The following is an 18,266-nucleotide window of genomic DNA, read 5'->3' as shown; positions in this document are numbered from 1 at the left end:
CCCCCCTCCAGCCGCCTGCTGGCCCCTCGTACCCGGCCGGGCGGAGAGCCGCAGCTGCGGAGGGCAGACTCGGAAATCCTGAGTAAAAGCCCCTCAAACGTATTCCGTAAGCGCTAGGGAACGGCTACGGCGAGTGCTGCAGGGCAGGGAGAAGAGGTCCATGCTGTTCCAAGTGGCTTCACAGCCACGCGTCACTCCAGCCAAGTAGGGTAAGATCCTTCAAAGCAGGTGATGACTAGTCCTGCTGGGAACTTTGCAGATAAAGCATCACATACCCTCCCAACTGCCGCCTCTCACAGGATTTTACGGTTCCAGTAGCGTGCTCCTAGAAATGATGCGCTTCATCGAAAGCCAAAGAGTCTGGAGAAACTGTTTACTTCAGACCTTCATCTTCTTTAATGACAGCTGGGTTTCCAGACCCTTCATTTGCTTGATGTAGATTATTAGCCAGTGGGGGTGATGCTGGTTGCTGGACCAGAACACAGAGCCACTCAAGTGCTGCCTGTGGCCAGTCTGTACCTGCAGTGCTGCTTTGCAGTGGGAGTATCTTAATATAGAATCATAGAATCGTTTAGGTTGGAAAAGACCTTTAAGATGATGAAGTCCAAACATTAACCTAGTATATATTCTTCACGGCAGAGTCAGCACCACTGGGCTCTTTCTGGGACCCCAAAGAGTTCCTGTTCTACCTTAATGAGATGATTAGTTGCTGAAGACAGCGGTTAAGTTCTTATTATTGATTAAAAATAGAGGGCCAGGTCTAAGCAGTGATGTGAGGGGCTGCAGCTCGTTGTCCTATGCAAACACGTGGTAAGCGCTTTATCCAAACCTTATCTATGGTTTTGTCAGTGCAGAACTTTATCCAAGATACAAAAAGTAAGAAGCTGATATTCTATGCTGGGTGTTCAAGGTCCTCCCTTCCCCCTCATGGAAACTATCCATTCTGGTTTGAAAATCTCACCTGCCTCCACCTTAATTCTGATGTCCTTTGGCCTTCGTTCTCTAAGACATTAGTTAAGGCATAGAGCAGAACATTCAAGTTATCCGTAAGAGCCTGATGAATTCACCAACTTATGTCAAATTTATGCTGATCAAAGACTTCCGTGAAAGCCAAATGGTTAGGAAAAATGTAGTTCAGAAGTTTAGAGAGCTATAGAATTTCATTAGGCAAAAAAATACTAGTTAGGGCAAACAAGACAGCCAAATCTGTATTACTCATATCAATGTGAGTCAGTGTGATTCATTCTGCATTACAAAATTTCAACTACCTTTACCAAAGATACTTTCATGGAAGATGTGAACAATACCATTCTGAACTGGTATTACAGTCATTGGTAACGGGCTGTAGCTTTAGTCCATCACTTCCTGCAGCTCCACGGTAAGTTCAGGAGTTCCTTGCTTTCTAGTTTCTCCCAAACTTTCAGTATATGCAAAGTTTGCTAAGTTGTCCAAGACAGAGAAAACTTCTGGACCCCTTTCGTAGTCAAAATTTCTTAAAAGTCCCAAGACTGTTCGATCTGGATCTCTCTCTTTTGGTAATAGTAGTAAGCATGTGTACTTCTACTAAAGTTGTATTCTAAACACTAACAACATGCTATAGGACTAAATTTAAGAAAAACTTTATGCATCTGTTTACTTGATATAAGTAAGCAGTCTGCATTATGATCTGAAGAAAGATATGAACATAGCACTTTTTGCAGTGTGCATTGCTATCTCTAAGGATGTACACCAGGGCAAACAGTGAGATAAAAGCTGCGTGATCAGAACTGAAGGTTTTTTATTCCATAGAAGATAGAAAAATAGCTTTCACAGGGACAGGTACTATGCTATGATGGAAGGAGAGTCAGGTTCACTTCTACATTTCATAGAAAAGTTCCCGTCTTCCACATTTTCAAAGCTGTATAGTAATCTCTTATCTACTGCTACATCAAGATGTGAAGCAACTGCTGCAGTGCTGCAGCAATCTACCATCACACAAATATCAAACCCATCCTGAGGTTTTCAACAACGGCTTTCCACAAAAATTCAAGCGAAATGCAAAGTCTTAGACCTGAACTTCAAGGCATCCTGCAGCATAGGTACAGTTACATAGAAAACCACTTTGATAGGGATGATGATCAGGATCAATAGTTACATTCTTAAGGCACACTGGAATTCTCCACAATAAAATTAATTTCTTAGGAGTGAACTTTCTCTTGAACTCCATAAACTATCATAAAATGATGAGTAAGAATAGAGGAGATGAGTTGAAAATGAAAAATATGTCTTGATGAAAGCACAAGCATAGAATTCGGTCAAGCTAGAAGGAATGGGAAGCTGGACAAACTTTCTAGGTTTCTCTAGATAGAGAAATCCATAATGGATTACTAGATACAAAGACAATATCACTTATTCGGGAAGTCCTCGATCTGCAAGTTAGTGAAGCCTGTGAGAATACTTTGCAATCATATCATGTATAGTACTTTAATCTTATCCTCCTCCCTAGATACTGGTTGCCAAGGGCAGAATACTGGGTTAGGTAGACTCTTTGTTTGTCCCAGTACAACTGTTCTTTTGTTCTCCTGGTGTTACGAGGGTGGACAGAAAGGGACGATATTTTGATAGCATAACTACACAGTGGGTCCTGTATAATAAAACAAACATTCCCATTGCATATTTTCAGCAGCTTTTGTAGAAGATCCGAGTAGTTTTCTGGATTACTAATTTTTTAGTAGAGAGTTAAAAAAACCAATTACTCTCCCATTTTTGCCATCTACATGAGTGTGAGATTAAAGAACCACAACAAACCTCACAGGAAGGGTATGAAGAACTACAGAGACTTCTTGGCTATACTAGTTAACAGTTATTTTTCGTGAATATAATCCTGATGTTTGAAAAATTATGCCATTTGGCATTAATGTGGGTTGCATACCTGTGAAAGGAGGTATTTAGCTCAGAGTTCCCCTCTCAGAAAAGCATCCCTGATTCCGCAGTTTGCTCTCTGCATCTCAATTTACCCATCCTCCCATGTTTCCAGCTTCTGGTTTTATAAATGTTAATATTAACTTATTTTCAACAATCAGTTCTTTCAAAGGGTGTAGATCATCTGAGATGTGGCATTATATACACTAAGTTGTAACTTGAAAGAACTTGTCAAATATGATACTAAAGATACAGTGCATCTAGTTTACAGACATTAATGTGATTGAAAAATAAAGATTGTCTATTGTATTTTTACCTATACTAAGTTAATTTGCCTTACGTCTAAGCCATTTGAAAATGGATTATGAACTCTAGGTAAAATAACTGCATTCAATTATTAGTAAAACCCTTGATACATGAACCTACAACTGAATTTTAAGATAAAAAAAAGAATAAAGAGTCCAAATAATTGCCAAAAATAATTCAGATTATTACATTACTTAATGTCATAATGAACTGCCAAAGAGCCATCTGATATTTAAAGCTCTTTATAAATTAAAAATGAGTAAGAAACTGATTCAGGTAAAATACATAATCTAACATTGCGCTTTATTTTTAAAGAGAACCTGAAGAAGCAAATGGAGGTGGAGCCATTTTATGTACCAGATATGTATTTCATATACCAGATGGAGGATGTGCCTTGAAAAATGCATGTGCTTTCTTTACTGTCCTTGTTAAAAGAACTACACAAAGGATCTTGATAGGTAAGCAGGCATTTATACTGCCAGTTGAGGTATGTTCTGAAAGATTATGAGCACCAAAAGGAGATATAAAAAATAGTTGTTGTTTACCACTGTGGTGGAGAACAAAAGATGGGGAAAAAGGAAGGCAGCGTGAATTGTTAGGCAAGTCCCTTTTAAGAGTCATTTAACTTTGGTAAGTACTGTCAGGTTACCTCGTAGGATTTAAAAAAGACCAGGAGTGTGTTCTAACCAAGCAATTGTACCTGAATACCTGCAGACATTACCCAGAAGTTTAATAATTCACTTGCTTATGACCTACACATTACCTTCCTGACTAGAAATTTATTGCAGCCTTTTTGTACAAAAAGCGTAATAGAATCTGATAGACAGAAGTTAAAGCTAGAAAAGCTTAGGAAAAAAAATCTGGCTAGGAGAAAGAGATTATAAAGTTAGCAGCAAATACAGCTAACTTGAAATAATTTATTCAAAGAGTATCAGGAATTCTCCAACACAATCTTAGGACAGGCTAGGCCCTTTTCTGAAATACATGCACAAACTCCAATTGTGGTCCGATGAGAGACCACTGGTGAGATTATGGCCTACATTACACTTCTGGGTAGGATGGATGTTTCTAACGTCTTTTTTGAGTTTAAGATAAACAAAAATACTTGTGCACAGAGTTATAGATAGCCACATTTATTACAGTAAGAGATGAACTGAATTTTTTTCAACTTGGTGCAATACCTCATCGAAGTTCTTTCAAAGCTAGTAATGATTTCTGTGTTCTGTTGAAGAGGTACAGCAAGTTTTAACGACACTGTTTTCAACATCCCTCGAATGATTTATTCCATTAGGCTGCCTCATCTGACTCACTATATACTTAAATGTACATTTCTATTGATCTAGTCACCAAGCTTGATCACATCCCATTCATTACATCAAGTATTTAAATTATGAACCCAACAGCATTGTTTCACAGTGAGTCACTTGGTACCAATACTCCACCTTTATTACTCTTCTGCTCTGTTGTTGCCAAAAGCGTGTTTCATCAAATCAACCTTCAATCAAATGGAAGGATTAGAAAGCATTAGTGAACGTTAGTAACAACAAACTGGAATAGTTTAATGGTTGTAGATTCCATTTTTACTTTTTCTAGTCACGCTTCAGCCCTGCATGGAAATTTCTGGGAGATTTCTAATATATTCAGGAGGTGCATTACTACAGAAACACCATACTGAGTTTTTTCATCTATATTCTATGTAAGAAGGGGAAATCACATGATAAGTTATTACGCTGTAATATTGTCATGAATACATTCAATGGTTAGCTGAATTTATACTGTTGATCTATCAATATGTTTGACATTGCATACCTGTTTTAGGCACTTACCTGCAAATATGTCAATCAATGAACTTGAAGCAGCTTCTTACTTGCAGTCAACTAGTAAAAATAACCTAAATGAAAAAAGACTGAAGTACTTAAAGCATGTCAATTCAATGAAAAGCAAACAAAGCTGAAGTGTTTAGAAAAGCAAGTTCTGATTGTATAACTTCACTTAGTGCCAAAGTGCTCCATAGTGCTTACCACACGAGCAAGATGCAGTGTCTAGATCACAACGATCTTCTCCACTCTGGTTATGACAGAAACAGAAAAGGTAACTGGTGGCAGAAGGGTCTGAAGCTAAGCTAGTAAGATTATGTGGTGTCTCAGGAAAGTATTCTTAGTACAGCATAGCGGAATAAATGGTGCTTGTGTTTTTAATTAAACCAAATGCAGCTTACAATTATTACCGTACTAACAAAGAGGAAATGCAAAGGCCTGGGAATGAGTTCATGAAAGATAGAAAATGAAATAATTAAAAAGAAAGATATTAGTCTGGACAGATTTTTTAGCTGTCTAGATAAGAAGCAGCTATTTGAGATACTGTGAAAGAGGTAAAATGATTTGGTTATACAGGTACTTAATTAGGATTGCGCGTTAAAAATCAGAATGGCAGTATGAACAGGATGGGCAGTGAATGGTTTGCATTTGGGCAGAAGTCATGCTGTGTGAAAATAATTCTTACCTTTGATTCTTCACAGGATCCATAGATGTACATAATAGCGCTTACTAATGGCAGCCACCAGCTTGAGCGGCTGGAAGAAAGACGTGAACTTCATAGTGTCCTTATCACCTTGATAAAACTCTTAAGGCCTAAGTGCTTATGAAGATGTGCAGACTTGTATTAGTAATGATTTAGAGGGCCTCCTGTCTCCACATACATCGAGTAACATCCTGTTATTTCTGCCAAATTTGAAATTAAGATACTGAGGTTTGGGTTTTTTTTAAAAGAAATAAAAGTAGTCAACATGCCTATGGTTCTTAAATAGACAAACTAAACTCTTACTTGTTACATTGGGCAATTATTTGCCCAACAAACCCCTGTTAAACACTGCCATTTTATGGACTGAAAAACAGTTACACAGATGAGTGAATGCTTGCAAAAAACGAGAGCTATTGTCCAAGGTTCCAGCTAGCTTCCATCTGGTTTTGGCCCAAAGATGACAACAGTTTTGGTGTGTAAGGCCTTCAGTAAGGAGGATGGGGATAAGCAAAACTAAAATTAGCTACATCTTCCTGTGGCAGAGTACTGGAGAAAGTGACACAACTATTTTTCTCCCTTATGCTAAGGTATGTAAAGAATTAAAAAAAATGAATACTTGAATTCTTACTTTGTCATGTAGGTCATCTGTTCTTCCAAAGTATTTCCAAAGCTGGAAGGAAAAGGTGCACATATTTACACGCCTGGGGTTATTTTGGACATGGTTCCAAAATGTTTATTTGAGCATGTACATTTCAGAATGAAAAATATATACGCAAGACAATGACCATCAATGTGTTAAGGAGAAAAAACCCTCACCGTGTAAGATGACTCAAAATTTCCTTTTGAGATAATGATTAAGTTAAAAGAAGACACTGAAAGATACCTTGTGTCAAGATGCTGTTCTGGGAAGAAAAATACCACCTCAGAATTTTGTTGTAAAACAGTTTGCCTTTTTTTTTTTTTTGCGGTTGTTATTTTTAAAGCAAATCCCTCTTTTTTCATTTTTTTTTTTTTATAGTCTCATTCGCTATGTTTGAGTTTTCAAACCCTTCAGTTTCTATACCTGCAAGCCACTGAATCCCCTCAACCAGTCACCATGAATGTAAAGCTTGAGAAAACTGCAAATTAAATGTGTCCTACATGTAAGGTCATTCCTTGACAATTTCCATATTTTAAATATAAATTAAGATTTGACAAAAATGATTTATACCTGAAGCTACAAAATAATTACCTCGATTTTCACTTTTATGATTCAAATGAAGTCTGGCAAAAAAGAATTGTCACCCCCCCCGAAAAACTGTAAGATTCAAAAATAATTCCTTATATGCCATCACTTACACATATGTGCATTAATACACGTGCAGCATAATTACATCTGTTTTCCTTAAGAAGTGGACTGATTATTGGAAACAACCTCATTTTAAGTCTGCCATTATTCACATTAACATTTGGGTGTCTTTTGGGAGGTTTTGATGGTATATACTGCTCATTTTATGCAAAACAAGGGTAAATGCCACTGAAGGAAATGCATTTTACATATTAATACTTTATATAAGCAGTATGTTTCATTGTGAGTCATTGTGGGATAATAAAAGCTACCAATATCTACTCTGTGAGCACTTAACATACATAAATAATTTCACACACACAATATTCCTACTGAAATGCTTTGTCATTCAAGTACACCTTTAAATTAGATGTAATTTTTTTAAAAAGAAATAGCATGACCTACGCTGAAAGTACAATCCTTAGTACAAACTTAGTCATAACATTCATTTCACTTATTCAAGATGCTAGTACTTACTCTACTCATCTTTTTTGTATATACAGGTAGTCATTAACCTCAGACTCAAAATTAGAGGCCACAGCTTAAGATCAGGCTGTAAGTTGATAGGAGACTTGAACAAAACATCTGACTGACAGCAGGACGTACCATCATAGGTACCCCACAACGTAGGGGTAGTAGGGAGGGCTATTTGAAAGAAAACAGAGAGAAAACTCCCCCCCCCATCCCCTCCCACACAGCCACTGGTGCGCTCAGGGAACAGGAACTGATCTCTCTGCTCATCAACTTGGTCTGTACACACCTACACTGCTGTTAACAGCTATTCCATGGCCGCCTCCTCTTTCCAGAGGCAGAAAACTAAGTCCTTCATTAAGCAGATTTTCAGCCGAGTATGCAGCAATTAATTTCTACTACAATTTTTATTATAGTAAGTAGTTATATCATGACAATGCATTTTATGGAATTACTATTGAATGATGTAATTTATATAATAAAAATTATATATATTTTTCTATATGTATATTATTGAATTATTATTTATTGAATCATTACACTATAGAAGCTATCTGTGCTAGACATATGTAATTGTCTAAATTCTATACATGCTATTGACCAACTGTTGAATATTGGAAGTGAACATAAGATGTTCAAATCAACATGGGTGGATTTTGTTCAGAGCGCTACTACTGTTACCTACTACTGTTAGTTTCATACTTTCATTTTAGAGACTCCTGTATCAGGAAGTTATATAAATAGAAGGACAGATCTTTAAATAGTTTGTATTATCACGGTCCCATAAAAGCTAGATAAAATTAGACTAAGACCACTGCAAGCTTTGGTTCAAGCTCTTGAATAATTTTCATTTATTTTTAGTTTACTCCTTTATTATTCACATTATTGGTAGCAAGCAATGAGAACGATTCCTCGTCCACCACCACCCCCCCCGCCCTTCCCATTTGGTCAGACTTAGCAAGCATCAGCTGTTTCAAACAAAAATACAATCAATGTACCAGTTCCCAGTAGTAAAGAAGATACCGGTATCACCCAATAGGCATGAATTTCAGTTCATGTAAACCTATTTCTACATTGATCTGCCCTCAAGCAGCACGAAGCATCTAAACTGAACTGACCTTAACTTACCCAAAGATCATTTTCTTTCAGATAAAATGAAAATCCTTATTCAAGAGACTCCAGAACTTACATGTATGAACCAGAAGAGTGCACTACTGAGTCAGACAAAACATAAATTGAACATGAAATTTTCATCTTTCATTAAAAATAGGAATGCAACATCTATATTTAAACAACTTTATTAACATAGTCAAGCAGTGATTAACATTCACATCTATTATGTCACATCATACAAATGTAAATACAAAATTACTACAGTACAATATATATTCTCTGCATGATCCAAAATATTTGGTGGCCCCAAAAACTCTTTAAAATTCAGCAGCTTATCAAAAATTAAAACCATATTCTATTTAAAATGAAGTTCTGTTAGCACATAGGCAGACTTCAAGAAATATCACTCAATTTAGTACAGTTTGAGAGGTTGCAGGAGGATATGTTTGAAGGAAACATTCCAACATTGTGGCAGATACAGAAACATCAGATTTAAAGCTTTCAAGCAAAACTCATACAACCTAAGTTGTCAGCAGAAAGATCCAGTCATCTTTCATTGTAAACTATTTTGTATACTGCATCCAATTTAAAATTTACAAGTGTCTAGTATTAGTAAGTCAGATAATGTACAACATAACTACCTATCTCTTCCCATGAAAAAAAGACAGTATTACACTGGAGATTTCAACAGCCAAACGAACCAATCTTTTTTTCTAATTGCTGTCCTCGCAAAAAACACCCAGGCCTTCTCAATTTTGTTGCTCACCCAAAGTAAGGAAATAGATACCTAAGGTGAAAGTAGCACAATAGAACCAGCTTATAGAAAAATGATACTATACTATAAGCGCTGAATTCTTCGAGACGTGGATTTGGCTTACTTAAAGTATACTCTAACACCACACAGGCATTCATCTTACAGAGCCATTTTAAACTTCCCTTATGTAAGTACATTCAAGTGAGTAAAGTATCCTTGTTATTTTAGCAGAACATACTCTATAAGGCAAGCAACAAGAGTACTCGCCTCAGTTTCCCATTTAAAATAATAACCTAAAACTGGCTTGCTCCAACCATTAAGTGCAAGGAGCAAGCATCAGTGGCAGACAAAAACCAGTTTCTATTGGAGAAGAATACCTAGAAGACTGATGGATGCAAGTCATTCTGAAGAATGCACAGGTGAGTGAAATACACAGCTACGGATCAAGCTTTATTTATTGAAGGTGAGGTTACCGGAAATACTTATGTAATATATAACAAATATGTATGCAAACTACATCAGCGTCTATCTGAGATAACTGCAGGATGTTTTGCCATTTACAGCAGTCATTTCACTGTAGAGCTTAACCTTTATCTAAGATAAAAAGTTACTCTTTAGACCCTATAGAAAGCTTTATGCGTCTATCATCCTCATGAAAGAGAGAGTATTGAAGCAATTAGTGTTAAGTTGCAACTTCTTTCCTTGACAAAATCTGAAACAAACCATTTCCAATATGATGCTGCATTTAAAGCATTCTTCAAGAAATATTTCAGTTCTTTGAATATGGATGCATTCTCCCCAAGAGAAGAATGTTTTTGCACCTTATCTGTTAATACATTCAATATGAATAAAATAGGTGAAGCAAAAGTCATTATTGTCCCACAGTAGGTTAATTTAGAGTAAGTTTAAGACAGAGGAGCTGCCTAAATGAAATACATAAACTGATATAATTAAGACACATTTTTATTAGCATGTGTTCTGAACAAAAAGGGTACAAGAGTATTCACCTGAGATAAAGCTAGTATCTGAATATTTCTAAGTAGCGATGAGTTTCGCTTGAGGAAAGCCACTTGAAGTTTTAAAATATACATTTTACTATTATACAATATATGCAGTTTAAGTAATTAAGATTGATGCTAACATAAAAGTCCTAACAAAAAAAATAAATCACAGTGTGTATCAATATTGTTAGTTACAAAATTTATGCTACTTCATAACTTTTAAAAATTATAATTATTATAAATTTTAAACCCATTCTTCTAAAAGTGATCTTTCGAGTACAAGCTTTAAGGAGCAATAAACTAAAGCATAAGAATTAGCTTATTACAATTTAAATATGTACATATTCACTGATTTAGAAAATAATCAAGCTTTGGAAAAAATTTACAAAATTGATTATTTTTGCTTGCACTGGTTAAAATAATGAACTACTCTAATCTTTTTCCCTAAATGAAAAGAGCTGTTTCCTGAATGTGTAATGAGAAAAATTTAGTATTGAACTTCACTTAAAACTAATTTAACAGCAATTTAGAACTGCCAAAAAGATTATTTATAAGGATTTTAAATACACTTTCTGTTACCAACTTAGGTTGATCAGCAGCTTTTGTTCACTCTCAGAATCCTTCAAAAAGGGAAACTCAAACCAGGAAAAAGGCATATATAAAAACAGTAAACACTGACCTCCTGAGGTTCCTACAACAAAAATATTCAAGTAGAAAATCTACACCATTACTTAGCAGCGGCTATTTCTGTAGTTTAGCACACTAACAGCACTTTACTCAGTGTGTAAGGAGCAAATGAAGTAAGCCGTGCTTTTAGCATGCCAAGAGGCAGAAACACTGGAATGTAACAAAGACAAACTCACAATTCTACCAGTATAAACATTCAGTCAACATTCAAGAACTGTCACGACTACACCACAAGAATTAAGATGCTTTTTATATATCCCATGATGCAATAATTGAATTATAACTGTTAATGCTGATTCAGAACTTTTCTTACCTCACATTATACCCTAAATGGCTTCTGCAAATCTCTGCGCTATATTATGCATTAGGAATACGGTTTATTTGCTTTAAAATATACCATGAGAGAACTTACTGATACAAAAGACTATTTTGTCAGTACTGTTTATTTCTGCCTTCTTTTAATTATCTGCCTTGCTGTTATACCAGATCAGTTCACATCTGTACAAATACCTCTTAAAATATGAATGCACAAAAGTGGCATCTGAAGCTAATCTGAGGTGAGGTGGAGTGGTTTTATTTGGTTAAAGGGGCTTTCTGAAATTTAAGAAGTTTAGTTAAACTCAGATTCTAGCTGTTATGCTACAGTATTATTTGGGTAGGTTTTCTATTCTACAAATTTTTTAATGTCATTTCTCTGAAACTCTTCCCTAATGTTCAAACACACTCAAAATTAAAGCAAGTTTGGGTCTAAAATAATATCCCACCTTGCTAAATTTTAAAGGTTTGGGTTTTTTTTCCCTCCCAGCATTTAAAGTGTTTTTAGTGACTATTACTAATTTACTTCAGAGTTATTAGTTAAGAAGGAATTTTGTATTTGCTACCAAAACAATGTAATTTGAAAGCAAGTTATCACATGCAATTTTGACCAAATTGAATGAATACTATGTACTAGCATTACTGAATGCACTTCATACAGTACATGTCCAAACTATTCTTCAGGCATAATCCATTAAAATTTGCAAAGCCAAAAAAAAAAGGGGGGGAGGCATATAAAACATGCATGCTATCATGCATTAAAAAAAAAAAAATCAAAACTCTTTAAACAGCATTTATAAGTTCACACTCACACAGCTCAAACTTCAGTGCAATGGCTAAATCATTCAACAGTCAGAGAACAGAACCATGCAAAGAGCAAGTTCTTAAAAAAAAACCCAACCACCAAACAAAAAAACCCCAGAACTGTTATCCAGTATCCATTCTGCAATGCAAAGGTGAGAAACTAAATCTATAAAAAGGCTGTTATGGCTTAATTTTGTTTTGCAGATTAATTATGCAGCACTTGAAAAATGGAAAGGTGTGGCTTCACCTCTGACCAGCAGAGTTAAAAATCTCTCCATTTTCCTTTATCATCATGGGATACTCTTTAGGCAATCTAAATTATTAAAGACTTGCCACTTTCAGATGGACACAAGATCAAGTGTACCAGTTAGGATTTCACATTCACAGTACATAAGAAAATACACATGGAAGGAAAAGTAAAGGGTTAACTTAACAAGGATTTATTCACAGGAATACATGTAAGTAGAGAAAAAAAACACAACAGAAAAGCTAAACAAATGAAATGAAGAGGATCCAAACCAACTTTCACTCCGTAGCTTTAAACTTGCACCCTTGTGCATTTAACTACATCACAAAGGGCCACCAACATGCGCCGATACAGTGTAGATACCCTGCATTACATCCATTAACTTAAACATCTCTTTAAGATCATGCTTTGAACAAAAAGAAAGCGTAGAGGGTAATATGTTGAATGGGAATAAACACAAATATAGCAATCATGTCATCAACTTCTACAATTGTCTTTATGTGCCAACTAACATTTATGCAGCCTTTAACGGGTCTTACCATGTAACTCATTTTTAGAGATTCTGATAAAATCACTAGTATATAACCATGCAGAAAGCACATCACACTGACAGCACAGAGGCAAATATTTTGCACAGCTATATCAGCTTTCCACATTGTGCAGGTTACACACAATACAATATCAATCTTATTCTTAACAGATCCTAAAAAGGTATTTCAAGGCCTAATTGTTAACTACAGTACTTTATATCTATATTCTTAATAAAAATAAAATCCACAGAATCTTAAAAAAGGAATTTTAAATGCAGGGCTATATTGAATTGGTAAACTGCAACACAAAACTGGCGCAACATAGGTAAATGTATACCAATTTCACTCTATGTGATGCAAGCATGCTACTTTCCCACTAATTTAAATTACTTCTGATCACTATGAGCCAGAACGCATGCCTGAACCTTAAACTGCACGTTAAGAATAATGCCTTACTCTAGAAATTAAATCTAATGAAGTACAATAATCAGATCATATCCACTACTTTAATTCTTTTTTTAATGTAAAAATTAAGATGTCAATCTTTCCTTTGAAATGTCCCTCCCCTTACCCCAAAAATGAAAGGAGTGACTCATTTGGCAGCTTGCAGGTTGCTTCATTTTATCCAAGTTAACCTTTATTAATTTACGATGGGGTTTCTACATTATACACTGCAAGCGCCTGCTCCTAATACAGACACAAGCTGCATTTTAACTGTACTAACTTCATTTGTGTAGTTCTTCATTAACATGCAAATACCTAGGAATCCCATCAAGCAGGATGAAATAATGTAGAAAACCCTTACTTAAAAAAAAACATAAAAGAAAAAAGAAAGCCTTTTACTGTTTGTGACCCCCATTCTTAGGTTTCCTTTATTGTGCGCAAAATAGTTTTCTTCTTTACGTATCCCTATGGTTCAATTATATGGTTCTTATTTTGGTACAATTCCCCACAATATTCCAGAATGTGCTGTTTTGTGACTAGATTCTTTTTTTTTTTTTTTTTTCTTCTTCACATCCAGTGCAGAGTTGTAATAGGAGACAGATTTCCACCCACAAAGGCTCCAGATGTTAAAACATTTCCCAACATCGACTTAATACAGTGACGGCAACACCTCCCTCCCGCCCCTCCCAGTAGGGTTGGGATTGTACTGTATTCCCTACTGGTTTACCCTTCCCCCCAGTAAAGGGTAACATTTTCCCTGGGTGCAGAGGCTCCCTCATAGTCTCCCAGACTGAAGGACCTGTAAAAGGAAAAGATAAAGGTATAGTTAAATCTTTCCTTGAACCTTAACTGACAGATCTGTGCATAAACAAAGAGCTTTTTTGCCTTTTTTAAGCAGCAGGTGCCAACCTTTAACTTAAAACCCAATTTATGCCTAGATTTTCCCTCTTAAGTCTGCTTAAGAAAAGAGTCGACTTATATCAGGTAAATTATTATTCACGGAACAACAATGTACACTTTAAAGCTACACTGACAGTTACACTATTGTGGCTAAGTTTAGATTTAAGATAAAAGCAGTCCTATATATTCTAAAAAGCTTTTCCATTTTTAGCACAACAATCTGAGGTAGTTATGACATTGAGAAAGAATATTAAACATATCTGCTACTGACCTAACAACTTCACTTTTAGGTGGATTAAACAAGATAGCCATAGTGTCTCCTCAGTTCAAACTGAGAATAATGGCTAATTTTATCCTTTGAACTTCTCTTCATTAGGAGGAGAAAACACCCTTATGTCAGAACTAAAATGCCCTCATTGATAAATATGTAAATGTTTGACATTGGTTTATTTTTAATCCATTGTTCAGATCAAACATGTAATTCAAACAGGATTTCTTATGTCACTGACTTTGAAAAAATCTTAGGCTGATTTTTAAATAGTTGTCCATTCAACAATAAAACAGAATTGCATGATTCACTCCCACAATTTCAGTACAAAAAATTCTACAGCAAGTATCAAATTTTTATAAAGACTGAATGAATAAGCTTAATTCACCCTCTTTTTTGGGTAGTATAATTCTTCACAGTATCACACCAGTTTACACATGGGAGATTTGTTTTATACAGTGTGCAGAGACAGCATACAAAGCAAGGCAGTATAATAATATAACTATTCTAGAATGCACTATCATTGCACTTTGCTGAAGTTGAATCATTCTCCACACAGAACTACAATAATTCTGAATCAGTGCACAAAATGGAACACAGCAGTAATAAACACATCAGCCTCCCCAAAACATCAAGCTCTACAGTTACAATAGAGTTACAGATTAGCATAACATACTTTATTCAGTGCAAAGATCATCTAGTATGTGGTTAGGAGTATATTTGACTTCTCATGGCTAAAGGGTGTTAACAAACTTGCTTTTCTATCTTAGAGGAATATTCCTGCTTAGACCACATCTGCCATCTACTAATTCATAGGACATAAGGGAGCTGGTGTCTTTAGTGTGATGGCTTGAGGATCACATTCATCACTTCGCTTATTAAACCTGAACTGGCACTTTGTTATACCTACACTTCAACCTTATCTTGATACACTACCGTGCGTATCATACACTCACTTTTTCTTTCTTTCTTTCTCTCTCTCTCTCTCTGTAAAAATAAAATAATGGAGTCAGACAATTGCTTTTGCTACAGCTACTATCATTTAGGTATACTATCATCCATTTTTTTCCCTTCTTATAGGAAGGAAAGATATCTCATCCAGTGTATCTGAAAAATCCTAGTCTGATGAATTAATTATGTTTCATATAACACAAACAGGGAGGAAGTCTGTTATACAGCTCCGTTTAGCAAAGAAGATTTGTGTGCTTACCTCTAATTATGGGACTGCAGCTACAGTGCATGAGGTTAAACTCCATAGTAAGCTGCAAGGCGCTCTTTTAAGGGAAGAGGAAACTGGTCAGAGAAACGCCTCCAATTCTCATCCCCAACTTGATTTTTAAATCCATGAAGAATCTACAAATGAGAGGGGGGAAGTCAAGATAATCACTAAACAGTAGATACATGATCATTATTTACTAGCAACATGCACAGTAAGCCACAAACTGCTGGATTGTACATCTGTCCATTTGAATTCTCCAATTTAGTATTGAAATGCTACTAAGAAACAAAGGGAGTCTAGTAATATCTTGCTTAACTGAAATGTTTTTTCTTTTAAAGGTGACATAGAATATAGCTACCCACACAAATTAGTGTGTGTATACATATCTATATGTATTTTTAATGAGCAAGGTGACTTACAACCTCAAGTTAGGCCATTTCAAAATGCTAAACATTTTATCAATTGACACAGTTTATATATGTTAAGATTACTCTAATCATGTTTCTTTTTTAAATGTGTAATATGTTGCGAGAAGAAAGCTGAGCCAAAACTGCAGCCAGCATTTGACAGAATGAATGCCTGTTAATTTCTAGCACAAATACAAAAGCATCCTGTGAGAGCTCTGTTTCATCCATGGACTCTGTAAGACAACTTTCACTAAAAAGGAAGCTGTTAAAATCTTTTGTATTTTCAAAGAACAGCAATCCATAGTCAGTGGCAGTGAAAAGCCAGTGAAAGAGGAAAAAAAAGAAAAAGGTTTCAGTCTGGACCTTCCAACATAATAAATTAACTGAAAACTACGAAAATTAAATGGTACTATCAAAAAGGTCTTAGTATGTTAGCTCTGAAAACAGCAGGTTAAAAGGCAAACATTAGAAAGAACAAACGCAGATGAAATGGCTCTTCATCATAGAAAACAATGCTAAGAGAGTCTGAAGTTTTGTTTTTCTTTTTTTAAATTCAAGGATACTGAATTGTGGAACAGTCTGTCATGAACACATCCTCACAGAAAAGGCAATGTTGAAGTTAAAGCTCATGGTACCGAGTTTAGCCTCAACACAACATTCTCAAGCAGAGCTGTTCTTAAACAGCATGTAGCAATAATAACATTACAGTGTCACCAGTTAACTTACTGCTTTTCTCCCTAAAAGAGACCTTCCACAAGCAGGCCCACCTCTCTTTCCTAATCCAAAGAGTCCAACTAGCCAGCTGCCAAGAAATTACTGAAAATCTAAGAATGTTCAGGTATGACAAAAGGAACACTTCTAAAATCATCTTCCAGTAGACTTTTAGCAAATGAGCTTCAGATCACTTACAGTCTTCAGATACCTTGCTTTTATAAAAAGTGATAGAATTCTTAGGGTATGCGTCAGATTTCAACACTGGCATCTCATCTACCCATGCTCTTGGAAGTGGTATTTTCTCTCTCAGCTCTAGTGCTAAAAAAACCCAAACTAAAACAAAAAGGAAATACTGGACAATCCAGTTTTTTTCCATTGTTCCTGAAAGGCGTAATTATTGTTAGAAAAACATCTAACTGGACTACAGCAATCATGTATTCATGAGGGAGTAATCTAAAAAAATGTGCATGTCATCACTTGAAGAAAGCTTTGTCTCCTTTCTTGCATAGCAAAAAGCGTAAAAGAATACACTTTCAAAAGCAAGGATGTCCTTATGCCAAGTGACCAAGAACCATTGTGTCTAGTTTGAATGCATTAGATCCCACATGGATAACTTGGAAAGAATTTGAAAAAGAGCAGCCTAACTTACTGAAGCAAGTATTCAATGCTGAAGGACCAGTGCAGAAACACACAGAGAGACTACTTTGGACAATCATCACAGACAGCATTCTGGACTTTCTTTTAAGCTTGTATTTGCTGTTCTCTTCTGCTGATGCTAGAATGCTCACAGCTGTGCATTTCCTGGACTTAATGTTCCTTTGAAGGAGACCAGTTATCCGAGAGGCTAACTAGGACAGTGAGATTTCTGTCTTTGCTCTTAAAGATGGGATACAAAAGTTCTAGCTTCTGTTCTGATGCTCACACACGGCATTATTTGAAGAAAAAGTGCCAGTACTGACCCATGATCCTAGTAAGTACTGAGGAATATGCTCCATTTTTAAGAGGATTATAATGAACTTTTGGCATACATTCTTCCTAAAAACAGATTTCACTTTACAACTTATGAGGGGAGCCACACTACTGAACAGTAACAGCATCTGTTCATGAAACTGAAATAAGTTTCTTTTCTTTTTTTTTTTTAAATCTAAGACACTAGTTCCAAAACACAATATATCACATTCTGGGTGAGTTTTTTTTGCTTATTTTGCACAAGGCAAACAGTCCTTTCACTTAAATTCTATTGACACTTTGTCTAGGGATGTATTCTTGGGTGTAACTGTACATTAGTTTCTTGAAACTTGCTCATCCAGGAGGGATTCTGAGGAGAATTGAGCAATC

At 35.7% G+C, this 18,266-nt stretch overlaps 1 protein-coding gene across 1 annotated transcript in view; it reads right to left on the bottom strand.

The window, feature by feature from the left end:
- Positions 1 to 9,947: 9,947 nt before the first annotated feature.
- TNPO1 (transportin 1) overlaps positions 9,948 to 18,266 on the bottom strand; it is a 116,812-nt gene continuing 108,493 nt past the window's right edge. The window contains exons 23-24 of the mRNA XM_009327301.1: positions 15,799 to 15,941; positions 9,948 to 14,219 (exon numbers count right to left, since the gene is read on the bottom strand). Of these exons, the coding sequence (XP_009325576.1) occupies positions 15,834 to 15,941 (108 nt within the window). The 3' untranslated portion in view covers positions 9,948 to 14,219; positions 15,799 to 15,833. The remainder of the gene's footprint in view (positions 14,220 to 15,798; positions 15,942 to 18,266) is intronic.

This window comes from Pygoscelis adeliae, unplaced genomic scaffold, assembly GCF_000699105.1.
Source record: "Pygoscelis adeliae isolate BGI_AS28 unplaced genomic scaffold, ASM69910v1 Scaffold26, whole genome shotgun sequence".
Lineage (NCBI taxonomy): Eukaryota > Metazoa > Chordata > Aves > Sphenisciformes > Spheniscidae > Pygoscelis > Pygoscelis adeliae.
Note: the sequence above shows the minus strand (reverse complement) of the source record. Positions and strands in the feature narration are given on the sequence as shown.